Genomic DNA, 16,775 nt, shown 5'->3' on the forward strand with positions numbered 1-16,775 from the left:
TTTAGGAGGCAAATCCCTACTTTTAAATTTTTTCTGATTTCAAAGAATTCGCTCACGAAGAGAGTTGTATAACCCTGATTATGGATTATATTGGGTGTTACCTGTGAATACACAAGATTTCTGGAAAGCGATATAATCTTATCACTTACTGGAATTCTGATACAATACTGTATATACTATAACATAATGTATATAAATTTAATACACCTTTTCCGATATCATTATATTACTATCTTTATACATCTCAGGCATGTTAACGGTAGGTTATATCATGCTTCACTTCTGTTCGATTTCCTGCAAACGAATTCTATGGAATAAGTAGCTAATTTAAATTCAATGTCCATGCGTAACATGAATGTGTTGTTTGAATTTTATGTGGACATCCTTATTGTTCCTCAAGAATTCTTTCCATACGTTGAGTAACTCGCAAGATCAATTTTAAAAATGACAGAGGGGTGAAGCTAGATGGAACGAACAAAATTTACTGCTCGTTTTGTAAGTTATAAAAACGCTGTCGTACCATTGAAATAAATTCATTGCTATGATTAATTCATTGCCAGAACCATCTTAAACCTAAAATATCCAAATCAACCATGTCAGGTGTGCTAGCGGAACTGCTGTCCATTCTTCTAACGTAAACTTTCCGGTTTCCAGTATCTTGTAGATGTCTGTAATTATCCACCAACCATCCTTCGCCATTGGAAAGAATTCGAAATTTGTTCATCTATAAAGTATATAAAGGTATGATGTGTTACAATAAATTTGGTCATATTTATTACCTGTTTGAACGATATTGGTATAGGAGTAGGAAAAATAATCCACGCGACGGCCTCATTACAGGGAGGAGTAGTCAATGAACCTTTGTACATGTAAAATATATCAATATTATGAGGTATCAATGATGCCAAAGCGATTGAAGTGTTTATTTGAACTTCTGTGTTGTTCCACTGCACGTCAGGAAATCTCGACAAAATGGAATGTAGTTTTTTGTTGTCCTCCTCTTGAAGCTAAAAAAAGTCGAATATATTACAATCAAAGTGTTTTCCGCTTTCCTAAAATTACCTGAAAAAAGAATCCCAAGACTACGAGACCATCTTCATGTTCCAGAGCATGGCTTATATCGACATATGCCTTGTTTCGATGGATCATGTGCATTTCCATGGGAAATCTGCAGTTGTAAACTAGATCTGATTATTTTAAATGTAGAAAGACAATTCTTTAAATATTTAAGAATATTAACAGAATACCTAACGCCATTCAATATGTGCTCCGAGCCTCTATTATTCTTACTCCCCCAATGAAAGTGAAGACTTTCAAATTCGTATTCTCGACTTTCGTTTAGCATCGCACCAAATAGATAGGGAAGCCGTTTTTTTGAAAGTTCTTTGTTAACAGTAATTGAAACTGAAAAGGTCATCGAAGACAATCAAAATACATCCTCCGATAAGTATTTAAATTTCCTTAAATCTATTCTGCTTTTTACGTGATTTTCCAGTATTCTTCATTGTAATCGGCCCAGATAAAAAATTATGATAGCCAATCATTTCAACGGCTGGTAGAGGTAATGGTACAGCTTTGGTGGATGATATCGCTATGGGAGACTGCCATTTTCCACTGCACCGTTTAAATGTTTGTGCCCATATATGCTGTTCTACAATAAAAAATAAAAACCACGTTATAAAGTATGTTTAAATTAAAACTTATAAATACTACTCACGTCGTGTACTGTATCCAAAATTCCCATAACTACTGTGAACTAAAACAAAGACGAAGAATATGGGCGCGCATGAAGACTTGTATGTACAAATAATACTCACCAATTACAAGGAGGCACACAATTTGATATTCAAGATACATTATGATTGGATATTAAAATAATATACCTAAGGAAACAAGTAAATTTTTGTCCTCGGTCTGATGTTGAATGTATGATGACCGAAGACAAACTGTGATAAAATGCAGACTCCAGACAGCAATGAATGCATTCCTATTATATTGTTCTGCATGACAGAAGGTTTACTGTTTGAAAAGAATTGAATGTGTTTGAATTTTGACCCTGGAAACAATTTTTCCTGCGACAATTTTGATGTTCAAGAATATAACTTTGTCCAACATAGGTTATTTAGCTTATAACCATTTTTGCACAATAACTTGATGTAATAACCGTGGTAGTTAAGGCATTTGATATCAAAGAATAGCTTAATAGGTACATACATCTGGAAATGTATGACATTGTGTACGGAACAATTCATTTTCTAAGAAGTACATTTGTGTGAATGCGATTCATGCATTTGTCAGATCGCATCAGTATTTAATCGTTGCACATTGTTCCTTAGCTCCATTGTAATAAGAGAGGATCCATGACATAAATAAAATATTGTAAAGAAATATTTATTCATTGTTACAATATTATCGCATTGTAGCACCGAAATAGGTTATAAACTTTTGCACAAGCAATAGTAATAATCGCTTTTGGTGGTAACGCAACATTAGTATCATTAGGCAAAATATCCATGTCATGTTGTCAATTTAAGTATCTTCGTTAAAATTAGTAAATTGATTAGAGTAAACAATTTTGTTAGAGGATGCACAAAATGAGAAACTTACACCTGAGTTTGATATTGATACGCTTTCTGTCATTATCACGATAACAGTATTTTCACCTTATGATAAATTAAATTCTTTTAACCCCTGGTCTTATACCAATGAGTTATAGTTGTGCCTGGTAGTACGACTTGTATGTCAGTCTGCCAAAAAGGTTGCAAGACAAGGGGTTAAGACATCTACATCCATTGTTAATTAATAATTAAATGTCATAAGAAAATATCAATTGTACGCCCTTATGATTCCAGAGTTAACAATATTGTTAGTATGTACATGTAACCTTACGCACATATTCATATCACAGTTCCATATTATATTGATTATTTTTCTATACACTAAACAGTGTATAAGCTGAACAGTTTTTGTGGATACACTTAAAATTATCTTAACTATTACGTTGGTTGCAAAAAATTCTGTATCCAATATCGCATCCAAAAATCGATCTAATTAGATGCAAATGATATAAATTACTACAATAGATTATCACGTGCACTGGTAAATACAGCTTTGTATTTTAAAGTGCCATGATTTTTTCACGAATAACACGAAATTCATTGGACAGTAATTAATCATAATTATATATCTTGGGAAAAGAGGATTATAAATTCTTTTTATCTTGATGAATACGTTGCATAGTGAAAAACAAATACTTTAAAATTAGATAATTTTTACTATAGTCGGTGTCGAGTTCTCTCTTAACAACCTTCTCTTGTATGTACAAATAAATAGAATTACGAAATTCTTATATATCATCTACTTATCTCATTATGGAACAGTCTCAGAGGTTTTGGTAGCGATTTGTAAAGGTACAGAAAACAATTCTTCCCATGGTGGCTGGATGGAACTGATAACAGCATCTGCAGCTCCCGTCGAAACAAATGTGATAATCCACGTTTCTTCGGTACCAGCTATCTCGTCGAGGAAATTCAAATTGAGAGATGTATCGTTATACTCCTGTAAATTATTAAATATATTATTTTCAAGTTTTAGTAGTCGTCACAAATATTCATAAGAAAATATTTCGGACATTTGCACATACCACTTCGATTAGATTGCTCATTGCTTGGTCTGCTACTGCAGATGGTGTTTCCTTGCTGGCTGATAAGAGCCATTGCATTTTGTCGTCTAATATAATTAAGGCAGAAGACGTAATTATTAACGCAGACGACTTGAGCTTGACGCTCCTATTCTCTAGCTGAAGTATTGCCGAAGAAAATGCAGCAAATAGCCGTACTCTTTCCCCGTCTTTATGATATTTCGACTTCTGTAGTTGATTTTGTAACAGCGATGTGCAATAAGAGGGTACATTGAATTCTACCTCACAGCTACTGGGTAATGGTAAATCTGAAAGTCCAACAGAATAAGTGTCGAGTGTACTTCCACTGCCCGAACAAATGTTCCAGTTATCCGATATATCTTACTTACCAGTAATATAAAGAAAGAAATTCGATGTTCGCTGTATATCTTGTAGTATACACACAAATGTAGTATTACACGTTTCTTCATTTGGTTTATTAGGTTGTTGCACTTCGATTAAAATTCCTTGTTTAAAAGGCAACGCAGTAAATGATCGGAGCCTATTCATCGTCCAACCTATTTCCTTGTGCAGCCAACGTTGTGGATCTTCCCTGTGGAATAAAATTTCCTCATTAATAAAGTAAATAAAAACGTAAAGTATTTATTATTTATTTTACTACATACCCTTCAGGGCCGATGATTCTAAGTACATAAACTTTGGATGTAGACAGGACCAAACATCCTGGAAATACTTCTGGTTGAGTTGGCATCAAAATGTCAGCCTGCACATCACAATGAGCTCCGGTAAATGGTAAATGGTAACGCTACTATTGTAAAGAAAAATAATTACCCGCAATAATAGGACAAGCTCTTCGTTTTCCTGTTCGAAGACGTTCAAAATGATATGCAGCTTTATCCGATGATCCACGTTACTATAATCCGTGTACGAATACTGTATTTCGTTCCTTAGAAAATCAGGGGTGTCTTCGGACTTTGGCGACGGAGGTTTAATTGTCCCTATCCTCATACTTTGAAGCAAGCCTAAAGAAATTACAATAAAAGTATTCCAGTTAAAATTAAAATAAAATGTATAGAGAGAATTTAGAACTAACGGATGACGATTACCTCCTAACATTGAAGTCAGATTTGTTACAGGAAGTAGGGACGTCTCTTTTTCTATCAAACCGTCTTCGACTGTTTCGTTTTCGGTATTATTCCTAGCATTCGATGTATCATTCGTTTCCGAGGGTCTGGTCGATTTATTTTCATACGTCGTGCAAACGCTATCAGTAAAGGATCCTGGAAAATAAACAGGAAATTTGTTTCCGAATCTGAACATTCTGTAGACAAATGAGCGTGTTAACGAAAAAAAATGCAAACCTGAAGAACTACTTTCAGTTAAACCCGTCATAACAGGAGTTGTGTCTGGGATGGTTAAAAGAGAAGGAGCAATAGCAACGCGCCTTTCCTCGGATGAGCGTTTCCTATTTGGCGTCAAATTTGGCCTATGTAAGGAATCGACATTTTATTAATTATATACTGATATCTTATTTTTAGTTTAACGTTAATGTTAAAACAATTATTTCACTGTTATGCTCTAAGAGTGTTAATTATAACATTAAGATATGAAATATCAAGCAGCATTACTAACTTTGAACCTTCATCCAGAACTTCGATGCTACTTTGACTCGGATTACTAAGTACCTCGATGTCACTTTCGTATTTTTTTGCAATAGTACTTGTTGATGGTGTCGATTCCCTTGATTCGTCAAGACTAGTCGCCGAGCCTGTACACAGAAACATAAAATAATTTCCAGATAAGAAACAGGGAGAAATAAAAATCATAAATGGGTGTAGGTTGACTATTTGACAACGAACTTCTGAAATATTGTGTATCGGTCCAGATAGGTCCTACATTCATATTCCATGACGAGGTTTTGTTAATCCCCACTCGATAATTACAACCTCATTTAAGGTCGCATTACATTAGAGACATTAAAAGGGGATTAGTAAGACCTATAAAAATAAAAGTAGTCCCTGGAAAGCATCGGGGAGATCGAACGAAACATGTATGTATATTGAATTTTGAGACTTAGTCACGCAACTGCGGAGCGAAAAACGAGCTGAGTGTAAATGTGCCGTAAAATGAATTACTGTGACAAAAGCTTACAGCAGACATTGGCTTGTGGGCGAGAGTCAGAGTACACCAGAGAAGTGGTGACGGTAGTAGCTCCACCCTCTGTTCCACCTGCACCGGGGATTAGTATGTTAAAGTCCCAATCAACAATACAATACATTAACACAAGCTTGGAAGTATCCAGAAACAAAAAAAACTAGACACCCTCTGACATCCCGAACATGGATGAAGTGCACACAAATAATAGATATTTAGAAATTTCACGATATAAGTAAATCAGGTATGTTCACACGGTGCCTAGTATATATTATGTAACACTTATTATTTTTAGCATCGCACTAAAATTTTGAAAACCAATACCATTCAGAAAACATAAAACATTTTTAACACATTACGAAACAATCACACTCATGTCTACATCGACTAAATAGCAAACGGAAGAAAATAGCATTTTAGGTATAACATTGAAAAAATAAATAATTGTAAATTTAAAGGGAGATCACTAAAAAGAGGTTTCTTTTTTTTTACTTGCTTACTGGCAAAGGTGCAATACATAATCTAGAAACATACCTATACTAGAGTGTGATCCAGAATGCCTTAGACCAGAGCCCATAGGAACATATACGGATGGGTCCTTTAAAGGTTCACTCTTTGCTTTTCTTTCAGTATTTTGTGAATGTTCCACATCTGGTGTTGATAATTCATCTGTTTCTATGACCAAGGTGCTTTGACACGCAGGACATTTTGGTGACTTAATGCCTACAGAACAAAGTATGATCCATCAGTGGATAAATACATTGTTAAAAGTGTATGGATATGCATGGTTATAATACCTGATGCAGATACAGATGTTACCGTGAAGCTCTCTTCGTCTTGTGAAAAATGAGTGGAACACTTCATGCATTTGAATATTTTTAATATTATAGGTCGTACACTTAGTGTCTCACCAAAGGTTGCAACTATTTTCTATGTGAAATATTACGTATTATTTTAAAATTTAAACGGGTTATAACTTTTGAAATAAATTTGATGCATCACATTAATACATACCTTCGCTTCGTCAGGTTCAACAATATACACCCGATTCTGTCGGTCTTTTCGTGTGGTATCAAAAATAATATCAACTGTAGTCGGTGTCCCTCTACCCATTACACATGACAAAACTGTATTCGTAGCCCAGCGGTACTTTACCTTACCAGATATAGAATCTCTTTCTTTAACATCTCTGAAATTATATGCTTATTATTATTCAGAAATCTTGAGAAACAATTTATTCTAATAGTTCTTAAATAAAGGAACACTTACTCGGATGTTATAACTAAAAACACTTCTTCAAAGCTTTCCGGGCCCACTTTCTTTTGAACCAAATATAAGTCACCATTCTCTGTACATAAAAAAAATTGTAACTGTAGTTATTGTTTAATTATCTTGTATTAAAACTGATAGATGAAATTCTTATGTAACTGATATAGCTTACCTTCAGTTGGATCGTAAGGACTTTCAATGACCGTCGAAGTTACATTAACACTCTCATTTACTAGGGTATCACTATCTTCGCATGTTTCAATGCTGTTATCCAAAGTTTTTTCATCCTTATCCTCCTCTTTCTTTTCAAGAGTTTCATCCTTAGAATATTCTATATTTGTTTGATCCAAGTAAGAAGGTGAGCTTGGAAAATTTAATGATGCAGTCTGTGCATCGTTGACTGTATTAATAGAGTTTGACACAATAGGGGTGGACGATAGGATCGCTCCTGATATTCGTTGTAATCCCATAATATCTTGGACATACGTTCCAGCTTGACTGCTCAACCAGTTTTCTTCACCAAATTTTTCTCTTAATGCAAGAATTTGTCTCTTAGTTTCCAGATGATCCATTGACAGTTCTGTAAAATTATAAGAAATGAAGCAAATTTAAATACCCTTACTAAAAGAAAAAGAAATTACATGATACCTAATTGAGAGCTAGAAATAATGCTAGAGGCCATTTCTGAACTATTTCTTTCAGGATCGATCTCTGCTATTACCGCCTCCTTCACATTTTTTCTTTTTGTCTTTATGGCCCTTTCAACGCTTTCCGTCAGCTCCGATGACCTGTCATGGATAAAAGAAGCTTCCATAGATGTAGCTGTAATATCTGATGTAATAGAACCGGCTAAGGAATTTATATCATCTTTAGATGCAGCACATCTTAATTTAATTGAAAACGTCCGATTTTCTGCAATTATTTGTCTTTCTGTCTTGGAAAGTGGCATATTATCTAAAACAAACTACATACCATACATCAGTAACAACGAATACTTCCAAATATTATGTAAAACGCCTTTTCGTAGACCTAAATATTACCATGTTATTTGATAAAGTTGGATGTAGATGCTTTAAGCTCAATAATCTGTGCTTGCGGTGATATGATAAAGGATTTCCTTTTAGAGATACTCGTAGCAGTGATGACATTCCCTCCAATGGCCACAAACCTCTATGTTCAGTTAAACAGTTGTACGATAAATCCAATTCAGTCAAAGACTCCAGTCCATGGAGACCTAGTCAAATATTTTAAACTGAATATCCTCTGCCCAATTAATTTGTTCAAGTAACAACATAAGTTCAAGACTTACCATTAATACATTCAATATAATTATTTTTCAATATCAATATTTGCAACATGTGAAATACCGCTTTATTAAAAATCGGCACTGCTTCCAATTTATTGTACCCTAGATTAACATTCTTTAAATTTGGTAAATGTTCTAGTTCCGATACATTGGTTATTGAATTATGACTTAAATCCAATGTTTGTAACCAGGGTGTGAGTTCCAACGATTGATCTAAACTAACAAGCGCATTGTACGTCAAAGATAAGTGTTGTAGAGCACCCCAAACAAATCCTGAGGCAGCGTCACCTCCACAAGCCTCTGTAACATAAATCAAGTGGTTATGTTTATTTTTCTTAATGTTAGCTCTGTGCTGATAATTGACATAATATCGACAATTTCACTCACCCAATAAACATTTAATAGAACTGACACCTCTTCCCCCAGTACATACAACATTTTCAAGTTGGCTTCTGACAGCTTGCATTCCTCGTACATGTTCTATACAAACTTTTTGCAGCTCTAAATACTTCAAGTGGCGAAATTTGGTAATATCAATAATTTTAGCATCGTTTGCATTATGCGTCACTTTTAGTGCTACAGTTTTTTGCACAAAATCATGTAGGAACTTTAAATCTCTGAACAAGTCTATCTTTGAGCTGTTGCACACTTGAAAGGATGTTTCCAAATCATTTTCTCCTACTATTATGGAGAATGCATCGTTTAAGTTGCTCAACAGTGTCGTCGACAAAGTGAGCTTACTCATTGCACTTAACACTTTGTCACCGTTTTGGCGCAAGAGTTTTGCTAGTTCCGTGATTTCTTGCATACCAGAAACTGGCCTTGGGCCCTTAGATGCCAATGACATTTTTAATTTGTTATTAAAAATTGATGGAACAAATTTAAGTCACTTTCCCCATGATATCATTTCGGTGCGAAGGATATTAAGGGCACGATGCATTTGGCCATACTTCCTAATTCTTTAATGACATGCAACGATAGAAACGGTTATAAAAATACGAAAGTATCTTTACAACGTCACAATTCTACATTCATTCTCTATTACGTAAGTTTATAACCTATCATAGTACTGATACTCCTTTCTAGTCTTCACATGACGTCGTTTAATGGTTATTAATTCTTTTAATCCTTCTTGAAATTAAACGTAAAGTTACCCGATTCCATGTGAAACGATGGAAATCTCCTGGTATACGTTCTTTTACCTTTACTATTTGTTAAAAATTGTACATCAAACCAATTGAAACGACGATTGACAACTGAAATTGCATTGTTTGTGCGCGATCGTCTACCAACCAAGCTACAGAAACATTACAGAAATGAGTTGGATTCCAATTCGTATTCTGCCAGAGAGCTTTTAGGTTAACATTTGGTAACCTGGAGGCCACCCATCGAAACTTATCCATGTTTAGTATGGACACACATCTCGTTTTACGTCAGGTTCAAATGTTAGCTACAGATCCAAAAGCTCCGTTCTCATTTTATTCAGTACGAAAATCTACTATTGTTTTTATTTTCGCTACAGTCATTAAAATATTAAGGCACTGTGTTCGTCCCCCTGGTTTCTAGTCTCCATGTATCTTATGTTCATGGTTGAAACTGTTTGAATTTGCCGCCTCCCCCACTATAGGAGTTTTCCTACCTGAATTTACGACCACGGTTGCTAGGTTTGTTTTGTTTACAAACGGTTACCTTTAAGAAATCGAAATTAGACTTCGTATTTCATAAAGAGATCGACAAATAATTAGCAGAAATGTCGTTGAAGACGAAAGGAATGTGCAAAATAATCGCCCCTATAGAAATTCAGGTAACGAAAATCTTTTTTTGTTTATACGTTTAAAATTGATGACAGTATATCTCTTAAACTTTGAATCTCATACAGGTGAACAAGTTAAAGCAGCTACTTACAAATGATGATAATATCAAGACCATGGATATTGCCGTGGTAAAGAAGATATTTTTTGGTCAAATACAGATTTTGACGGATAAATTTTCTAATCTATCCAAGGAAGATGTAAACGACTATCCAGAATTGAAAAACAAAATCACTGGAATTATTGAAGAATTTTGTGTTATGAATAATTCTAACGAGTCAGTGAGTATTGGATAGATGACAGTGGAAAATGATAACTAGTCTAAGTAAAATTTGAAATTTATTGCTGCTATCGTTGTAGATACAAAATAATGCAGATCATTCCATCGAAGAGGTTGTAGAAAATCTCTTGAGTAAATTTAGTATGTCCTTGGAGGCTTTGGAAAAACTTGAGTGCCTTCCTTTAAAACAAAGATTTCAAGATTGTTGGGATTACGTCAAAGAAATGGGTCTCGGCGAAGGAATCGAAGACTTCCAAAATATCAAGGTAACATTGTACTTTCTTTAGAAACATTTATTTAAGAAAAAATAATATTCATCTGTTAGCTAATTTAAATTTATTAATTTTAGGAACTTGGCACTTCTATTGTCGAAGTCTTTGGTCCTTTGCAATGTTATAGAAAGAGCCTAGTATCGAATCTGTTAATGGAAAGGATTGCTTTATATTCAAGTCAGCTCTGTGTAGCCTTTGGTTTCCTAGTTCAGTTAATAGAGAAGCAGCATCAGTTGAATGCTCCGATCTATGTAAGACAGATAAATCGTTCTACATATTAGCGAATACATTGATGCAGGAAGTGACTTTTTAATTTTTATTCTATTACGATTAACATGATCTTTATTTATATTATAGAATTGTAAGAAGTACATTTGCGATAGAATGTGTTGGTGCTTCCAAAAGATCATTGAAGTTTTGGATAGTTCCAATCCTTCGCAAGAAGAAGAACATTTTGAACAGGAAAATCATTTTGTGTACAGGTAATTTGTTAAAAATATGAATAATGTATAAAAAATAGTATGAATCACTTGTAATATTTTTTGCTACAGAATGGATCTGGTACTGGATGTTATATCGGGTATGTCAAGTAAATCACAACAGGAACAAGTAGATGAATGTACAGAATTGTGGCTTGGAATAGAAGACGTTTTTTCTCATGCAATGGCTATTGCTCAAGTCTGTCATCCCTACAACTTCAAAGCAATTACAGGCGTATGCCAATCGATAATGTCAGAGTATGAGAATTTGAAAACACAACTCCTTTCTGAGAAGCCAGATCCTACTATGAATAATTTGTTTATGAATACATTGAACGATGCATTATATCGGCTGGAACGTAAAGTGAATGTTTCAGTGTTAACATTGGTAATGGAAGTATTCAGTGATCCATTTGGTGCATTAAAAAAACTCATTAAATGTTGTGGTAATTCTTTGAGTGCGAAGAAAAGGAGCAAAGCCGATCTGAATAATGCTATTGAAGATTTCGATCAAGTGACAGATAAGATGATGCAAATTGGAATGTTTGCTATTGCATGTTGCGGGGATATTACTCGTAAGTACAAATACCAGATAAAAATATAATTTTGTTGTTAAGTGGTAACTCAGTCAGAATGGTTAATGAAGGTTTAATTTTTTAGGCGTAAACAAAATAAGAAGCTGCCTAGCAAGTTTAGAAACACTAGAAACTGAATTAGTGCCAGCAATTGTCTCTTTTTATTTAAATCCAGAGGATAATGAAATGAGATCTAGTCTTGCCCTTTTAATAGCTCAATGGCAAGTGGAAATAAATAAATTGCACAATACCGTGGACGTTATTATTGATTCGGCAGCCTACTGTCAAGTAAAGATACATAATTTTAATGCATTATTATATTCCAATTCTTGCATTGACAAAAAAACAACCCAGAGTTTATTATTATTTAGGTCATTTTGGATGATCTGCAAGAGCGTGTCACCATAATGTCAGATTGTTTAGACAATAGAGAAGGTGTAACGCAACAACAGGTGCAGGGTGTTGTACAAAAAGCATCATCCCTGTCAAGTCAAGTATCGGCAACTGTAAAAGACATTGGTGATGGTATCGATCGGCAGACAATCATGATGATTCGTGAATTAAAAGCTGGTAACGTACAAATTAAAAAAATATAACAAACTGTATTCATTTTCGATATTAAAATATTTAATATCCAGAATGTAAAAATACTGTTACAATTAGGTTATCTAATTACAGCAATCATAGAAGCTGATGCAGCTTCTAAACAGTTTCTGACCGATAATGCAACGGAACCTCAACAGCTGAGAGTGATAAAACGATGTGAATTAATATTGAACGTGGTTAAAAGATTACAGCCTGCTTTGGTAGTAATTATGAACAATTCCATATTAATGAATACTAACTATGGAAAAGCGGGAATAGGACAAGGGGATTCTCTTCATGGTACTACTAATTACAGCATAAAATAATTATTCATTTTTATTTACGGGCTTGTTAAAATAATAATCTTTTTAGATTCTAGTATCAGTTTTCCATCGTCGATTTATGGATTGCCACGAGATGAAAAGACGATTTCGTATATTCGAACACCGTACACAGGTACGGTGTCCAGAATTTTCGTATGGTCTAAGTTCATCCTCGTAATTAGACTTAATAATATATTTTTCTTGCAGTAAAAAATTACAAGCCACCGTTGTCCATACAGCCAGCGAATAGTGTACCAAGAACTGAATCAGATATGTCGTGTTTAATTCCTTATATAAAGAAAGGGCACACGATACGTACAGAGCGGTCAATTATGTATAAAACACCACGTAATACCGAGGCTCATGATCAGTCATTAACAAAGAATGAATTGAAGATGCGTAACCTGTTTAATGTCAGGCAGCACTTATTCAGCAGAGATAGTTTTACATTTCAGAGGGAGATTGATTTGACGACAGAAAGTTTAGATTTGAGTGGTAAAAGTTATACATATTTTAGTACAGTTTCCTACGTTCTAGAAAAAATTTTTTTCGTTAACGACCAGTTTCAATTTTTCAGATTTTTTGAAGAGAGCAACATGCTTGACTGCCACTTTAAGTCCATCCATTTCTAATTCTAATACGCCGAAGGCACAAAATACTTTACGTGAGTCAACAGGCGATGGGAAAAATGTGTCAGACATATCGATTGACTTGTCAGAAAATGTCTCGGTAGCTCAAGAAGATCCACGCTTGTCAAAATATAACGATTCCGTTTCCCCACAAAAAGTGGACGAATGTTCCACTATTGGTGGCGGAGATGCTCCATCTGCCATTGAGACTCCAGAAAGAGTTGAGGATATTCAGAGACTGGATAAGAAAATTGCAATTATTCAGAAACAGCTATGCACGGAATGATTGGTTAATGAAGAATTACTGGAACGATTAGGAAGTGATAAAGTATTGTATTAGTTATTAATCGTTGAAAAGAAAGCAGTAATTTGCATAAATATTTTTCGTGAAAATATTTTTGTATTAAGAATGCAGTTTCCATGTGCTGGGTCTGAAAGATCCAAGGCGCTGAAATTTCTACTTAGAGATAAGGCATACTTTAGAGGTTAAAATATCATTTGCAACATGATTAGAATCGTGTTCGTTCTCTTTTCAGCCCGTCCAAAAAGTTAAATATTGTTAATAACAGAAGATTGTAATGTTTGTTTTAAACTATTTACAATTGGTTACCGTGCAATTGAATAAAACAGTATATTCTTCTAAAAATCCGGTGTTAATATTCATCGATAGGGAATCCTTACCAGGATGTAGAATACTTAAATTTAAAATTGGCGCGGGATCGTTCCTGGAAATGTGTAGGTGGCAGCACGGATGCAGAGTGAGCTGTCGTTCCGTGACCTTCACGTTTCAGGTAATTTGTGAGGTTAAAATTCTGAATTCTACTTAATTTATCCCTGTTGTTAATAAAATAAGTGAGTGGTTAAAGCAATTACTGTATTCGGTCGTTTGTTTTATTTCTATTTTGAGAGGTTTAATCACCCGCGACATAGTTTTGTCATCCGGACAAATGTCAATTGTATTGTGTGCCATAACATTTGATTGTATATTTTATTATTTATTACATTATGCAGTATGCCATAAATTTATAACATATTTACATGGTTAACGATAACTCAGAATTATTTTTTAGAATGTCTACGACGATTCAGTATGTCGTCGTAAGGGGTGATCTATTGAAATCGATGGGATGGCCTGTAGGGGCTGTGATAGCGCAAGCATGTCACGCATGTACCGCCGTTATTCACCTCTACTACAATGATTCCGATACACAGAAGTATTTAGACGACCTAGATAACATGCACAAAGTAGTGTTGGAAGTAAGTTCCCTAAATTAATGTTTGCTTTATACAATGCTAAACTTGAAGTTTAATTTCTGTGGTTTTCAGGCAACAGATGAAAATAGTTTGAATTCTTTACATAACAGTTTAGAAGAAAATGAAATCAAACATAAGCTTTGGATCGAACAACCCGAGAATGTACCCACTTGTCTTGTTACGAAGCCGTACCCAAAAGAAACTGTACAGAAATATTTTAAAAAGTTTAAATTATTCAAGCAGTGACAACATAGCAAACGATGAATATTCGAAACCGAATAATTATTTACGATAACTCTGTACAGGGAGACGCATTTGCAGATTTGTGCAATCGCGCTGCAATTCATGAGGTAATTAACACTTTTTATGCATTTATTTTTAACACATTTACACAAAATATGAAAAATAAAAATGGCGTAGCGTAGGAAATATACACAGAAGATGTATTACCATATATGTTAATATTGACATGTGTACACGTTATGTATTTATTAAAAAATTTGCGATATAACTAGTTAATGTAATAAAAATGTAAAATATGGTCTTAAGCTAACCGTATAAAAAATTATCTGACTTAATGGGCACAAATGAATTGACCATTTGGCAACCCATAACAATAAAACATATATTTTACAGTTCGTGTCGTTACTGTGCTCATCCGATGTGTTCTGAATTGCTGTCGGCACAAAGTACCGGCAAAATAATTTGGAGATTGGAGCTTCGGCAGTAATTTCGTGAAAGAAATCAGGGAAGATCGTAACATTCGCGACGTATAAATGTACAGCGTTTGGTGAGTTAACTTAATGAATCATCGAGTAACCCGATTTTACGGTGGAAGGTTTTGGTGGCATCCGACGAGGTACCGCATCCGAAATTCAAAACGCATCGGCCGTCCATTTGTACTAATACGTACATACAAAAGTTCATAAATATTTACCTAGAGCGCTAAGAAATAAAACTGTAAATTGCGATGCCCGCAGGTTTTGGAGGGTAGGTGGATCCTACCGATGCTGGTCGTCCAAGATCGACCCTGGTCAGTCCTCGCGGATAAATAAATAATGTGTTACTAAATACGTCTCTGGCGTCGAAGAGGGTCCGCTCGAGGCATTGCCCGTTAACCCTAGGAGGAGAGTTTCAATAAATTATTCTCCGTTTCTTCCCACCAATCGCACCGAGTCGGCGCTCGCTAAGCGTCCTCGCTTCCTCGGAACCGGTACACGTCGTTCGCTAGGGCGCACTTACGACACGCGTCGTTGTTATCCACGTGAGCATTAATATGTACACACACTGGGCGCTAGACACTGTAAGTACACTTATTTACAACACTTACTGATACGACGTTTAATTTAAATATTAACTCGGTTAATTACGTTTAGCAGGGGAACGGGTGGATAACGACGAGGTGATTTCCTCGCGGGACGAGGTCCGCTGCGAAGCCATCACTGTCCCTCTTCTTCTAGCCATTCGCGGAGAATGTTGCTCTTCGGCTGAAAAACGAAGAAAGACCATTAGCGAGACCCTGCCGAGGTAATTGGAAATACGCCACGCGGTCTGCCGGAGAAGCAAGCCTCCTCCACCTACGCGGAATGCCGGCCATTCTGCGGGGCACAGGGAAAATCCTCTCATGGGACTTTCAACAACGGGTAAAGATATTTCTTACTCGATATTAGTCGGACAACGTTACGAGTCAGTCGGCGAATAAGGAAGCGAGCGATTACTACGTGACCGCGAGACGCAACTGCCGACTCCTTCGTCAAGAGTCATCCCCTTATCAGGGAGACGTCGGAGACTGTTAATTAATTTCAACCTTTAATTCAAGTGCTTTTCGATTTCAGACTCGGCAGTTATCTCGGGCGGTTCCTCTCTTCTTCAACTCCCATGCAAGGTTAATTGTTCTACGGGAACGACATTACCAGGATGCGTTAGTTTGGTAGGAAGGTGAGTCGAGTTTCTGATAATGCGAGCTAGATGGTGAGTAGGGCAGAGCGCATGGTGAGTTTTATTTCTCCGCCAGGTTCCCATTCTGATCGGGATAGTCGTCGTCGTATTCTTCCACTTGCTCGTCGTAGTTCGTCTCCGCGGGCTCGGCGACCTCGATGGTGGGAGAAGCGGTGCTCACGATATCCTGCTGATTACAGAGAAGAGTGCCAAACATGGATTCGACCACTACACCCCGTGTTAATAGGCATTTACGGTTA

At 35.6% G+C, this 16,775-nt stretch overlaps 5 protein-coding genes across 12 annotated transcripts in view; 2 read left to right on the forward strand and 3 right to left on the reverse strand.

The window, feature by feature from the left end:
- Window positions 1-193: 193 nt before the first annotated feature.
- On the reverse strand, window positions 194-2,300 carry LOC105701261 (carbonic anhydrase 2). Of its 4 annotated transcripts, none has more exons than XM_012427859.1 (7): window positions 1,884-2,300; window positions 1,718-1,756; window positions 1,484-1,646; window positions 1,248-1,404; window positions 1,063-1,168; window positions 780-1,007; window positions 194-724 (listed from the first exon to the last, which is right to left on the reverse strand). In XM_012427859.1, exons 2-7 carry the CDS (start codon window positions 1,742-1,744, stop codon window positions 551-553), a joined length of 855 nt encoding a protein of 284 aa, XP_012283282.1. In that variant the 5' UTR covers window positions 1,745-1,756; window positions 1,884-2,300; the 3' UTR covers window positions 194-550. The 4 variants fall into 4 exon arrangements, with proteins under 4 accessions (XP_012283282.1, XP_012283280.1, XP_012283281.1 ...); XM_012427857.1 differs by having other exon boundaries at window positions 1,718-1,746; window positions 1,818-2,300; XM_012427858.1 differs by having other exon boundaries at window positions 1,818-2,300.
- Window positions 2,301-2,375: 75 nt separating this feature from the next.
- LOC105701260 (serine/threonine-protein kinase 11-interacting protein) lies at window positions 2,376-9,645 on the reverse strand. Of its 2 annotated transcripts, XM_012427854.2 has the most exons (18): window positions 8,757-9,645; window positions 8,373-8,669; window positions 8,104-8,297; window positions 7,712-8,027; window positions 7,236-7,643; window positions 7,064-7,142; window positions 6,809-6,983; window positions 6,592-6,724; window positions 6,329-6,517; window positions 5,792-5,869; window positions 5,273-5,408; window positions 5,002-5,126; window positions 4,747-4,920; window positions 4,472-4,662; window positions 4,306-4,403; window positions 4,030-4,232; window positions 3,644-3,948; window positions 2,376-3,558 (listed from the first exon to the last, which is right to left on the reverse strand). In XM_012427854.2, exons 1-18 carry the CDS (start codon window positions 9,214-9,216, stop codon window positions 3,370-3,372), a joined length of 3,750 nt encoding a protein of 1,249 aa, XP_012283277.1. In that variant the 5' UTR covers window positions 9,217-9,645; the 3' UTR covers window positions 2,376-3,369. The 2 variants fall into 2 exon arrangements, with proteins under 2 accessions (XP_012283277.1, XP_012283278.1); XM_012427855.2 differs by lacking the exon at window positions 5,792-5,869 and having other exon boundaries at window positions 8,757-9,644.
- Window positions 9,646-10,041: 396 nt separating this feature from the next.
- LOC105701136 (serendipity locus protein alpha) lies at window positions 10,042-13,969 on the forward strand. Of its 2 annotated transcripts, XM_012427581.2 has the most exons (12): window positions 10,042-10,173; window positions 10,249-10,461; window positions 10,541-10,726; window positions 10,810-10,983; window positions 11,090-11,214; window positions 11,284-11,786; window positions 11,872-12,074; window positions 12,158-12,356; window positions 12,465-12,671; window positions 12,744-12,827; window positions 12,902-13,189; window positions 13,272-13,969. In XM_012427581.2, the coding sequence occupies exons 1-12, from the start codon at window positions 10,120-10,122 to the stop codon at window positions 13,607-13,609; spliced, it is 2,574 nt and encodes an 857-aa protein (XP_012283004.1). In that variant the 5' UTR covers window positions 10,042-10,119; the 3' UTR covers window positions 13,610-13,969. The 2 variants fall into 2 exon arrangements, with proteins under 2 accessions (XP_012283004.1, XP_023289259.1); XM_023433491.1 differs by lacking the exon at window positions 10,042-10,173 and having other exon boundaries at window positions 10,374-10,461; window positions 10,557-10,726.
- A 102-nt stretch (window positions 13,970-14,071) lies between these two features.
- LOC105701318 (putative peptidyl-tRNA hydrolase PTRHD1) lies at window positions 14,072-15,088 on the forward strand. Of its 2 annotated transcripts, none has more exons than XM_012427973.1 (3): window positions 14,072-14,114; window positions 14,394-14,580; window positions 14,650-15,088. In XM_012427973.1, exons 2-3 carry the CDS (start codon window positions 14,395-14,397, stop codon window positions 14,821-14,823), a joined length of 360 nt encoding a protein of 119 aa, XP_012283396.1. In that variant the 5' UTR covers window positions 14,072-14,114; window position 14,394; the 3' UTR covers window positions 14,824-15,088. The 2 variants fall into 2 exon arrangements, with proteins under 2 accessions (XP_012283396.1, XP_012283395.1); XM_012427972.1 differs by having other exon boundaries at window positions 14,095-14,175.
- Window positions 15,089-15,951: 863 nt separating this feature from the next.
- Window positions 15,952-16,775, reverse strand: part of LOC105701317 (collagen alpha chain CG42342) — a 153,269-nt gene continuing 152,445 nt past the window's right edge. The window contains exons 25-26 of one of the 2 annotated variants that reach the window (XR_002762297.1): window positions 16,491-16,705; window positions 15,952-16,064 (exon numbers count right to left, since the gene is read on the reverse strand). Coding sequence is in view for 1 of the 2 variants with exons in the window: in XM_012427971.2 (XP_012283394.1) it covers window positions 16,577-16,705 (129 nt within the window). In the remaining variant the exon portion in view is untranslated. Of the gene's footprint in view, window positions 16,065-16,426; window positions 16,706-16,775 lie in introns of those variants that run through there. The other variant, XM_012427971.2, reaches the window with a different exon arrangement.

The sequence above is a fragment of the Orussus abietinus genome, unplaced genomic scaffold (assembly GCF_000612105.2).
Source record: "Orussus abietinus isolate OABI.00-Male unplaced genomic scaffold, Oabi_2.0 scaffold5, whole genome shotgun sequence".
In the NCBI taxonomy this organism is placed as follows: Eukaryota; Metazoa; Arthropoda; class Insecta; order Hymenoptera; family Orussidae; genus Orussus; species Orussus abietinus.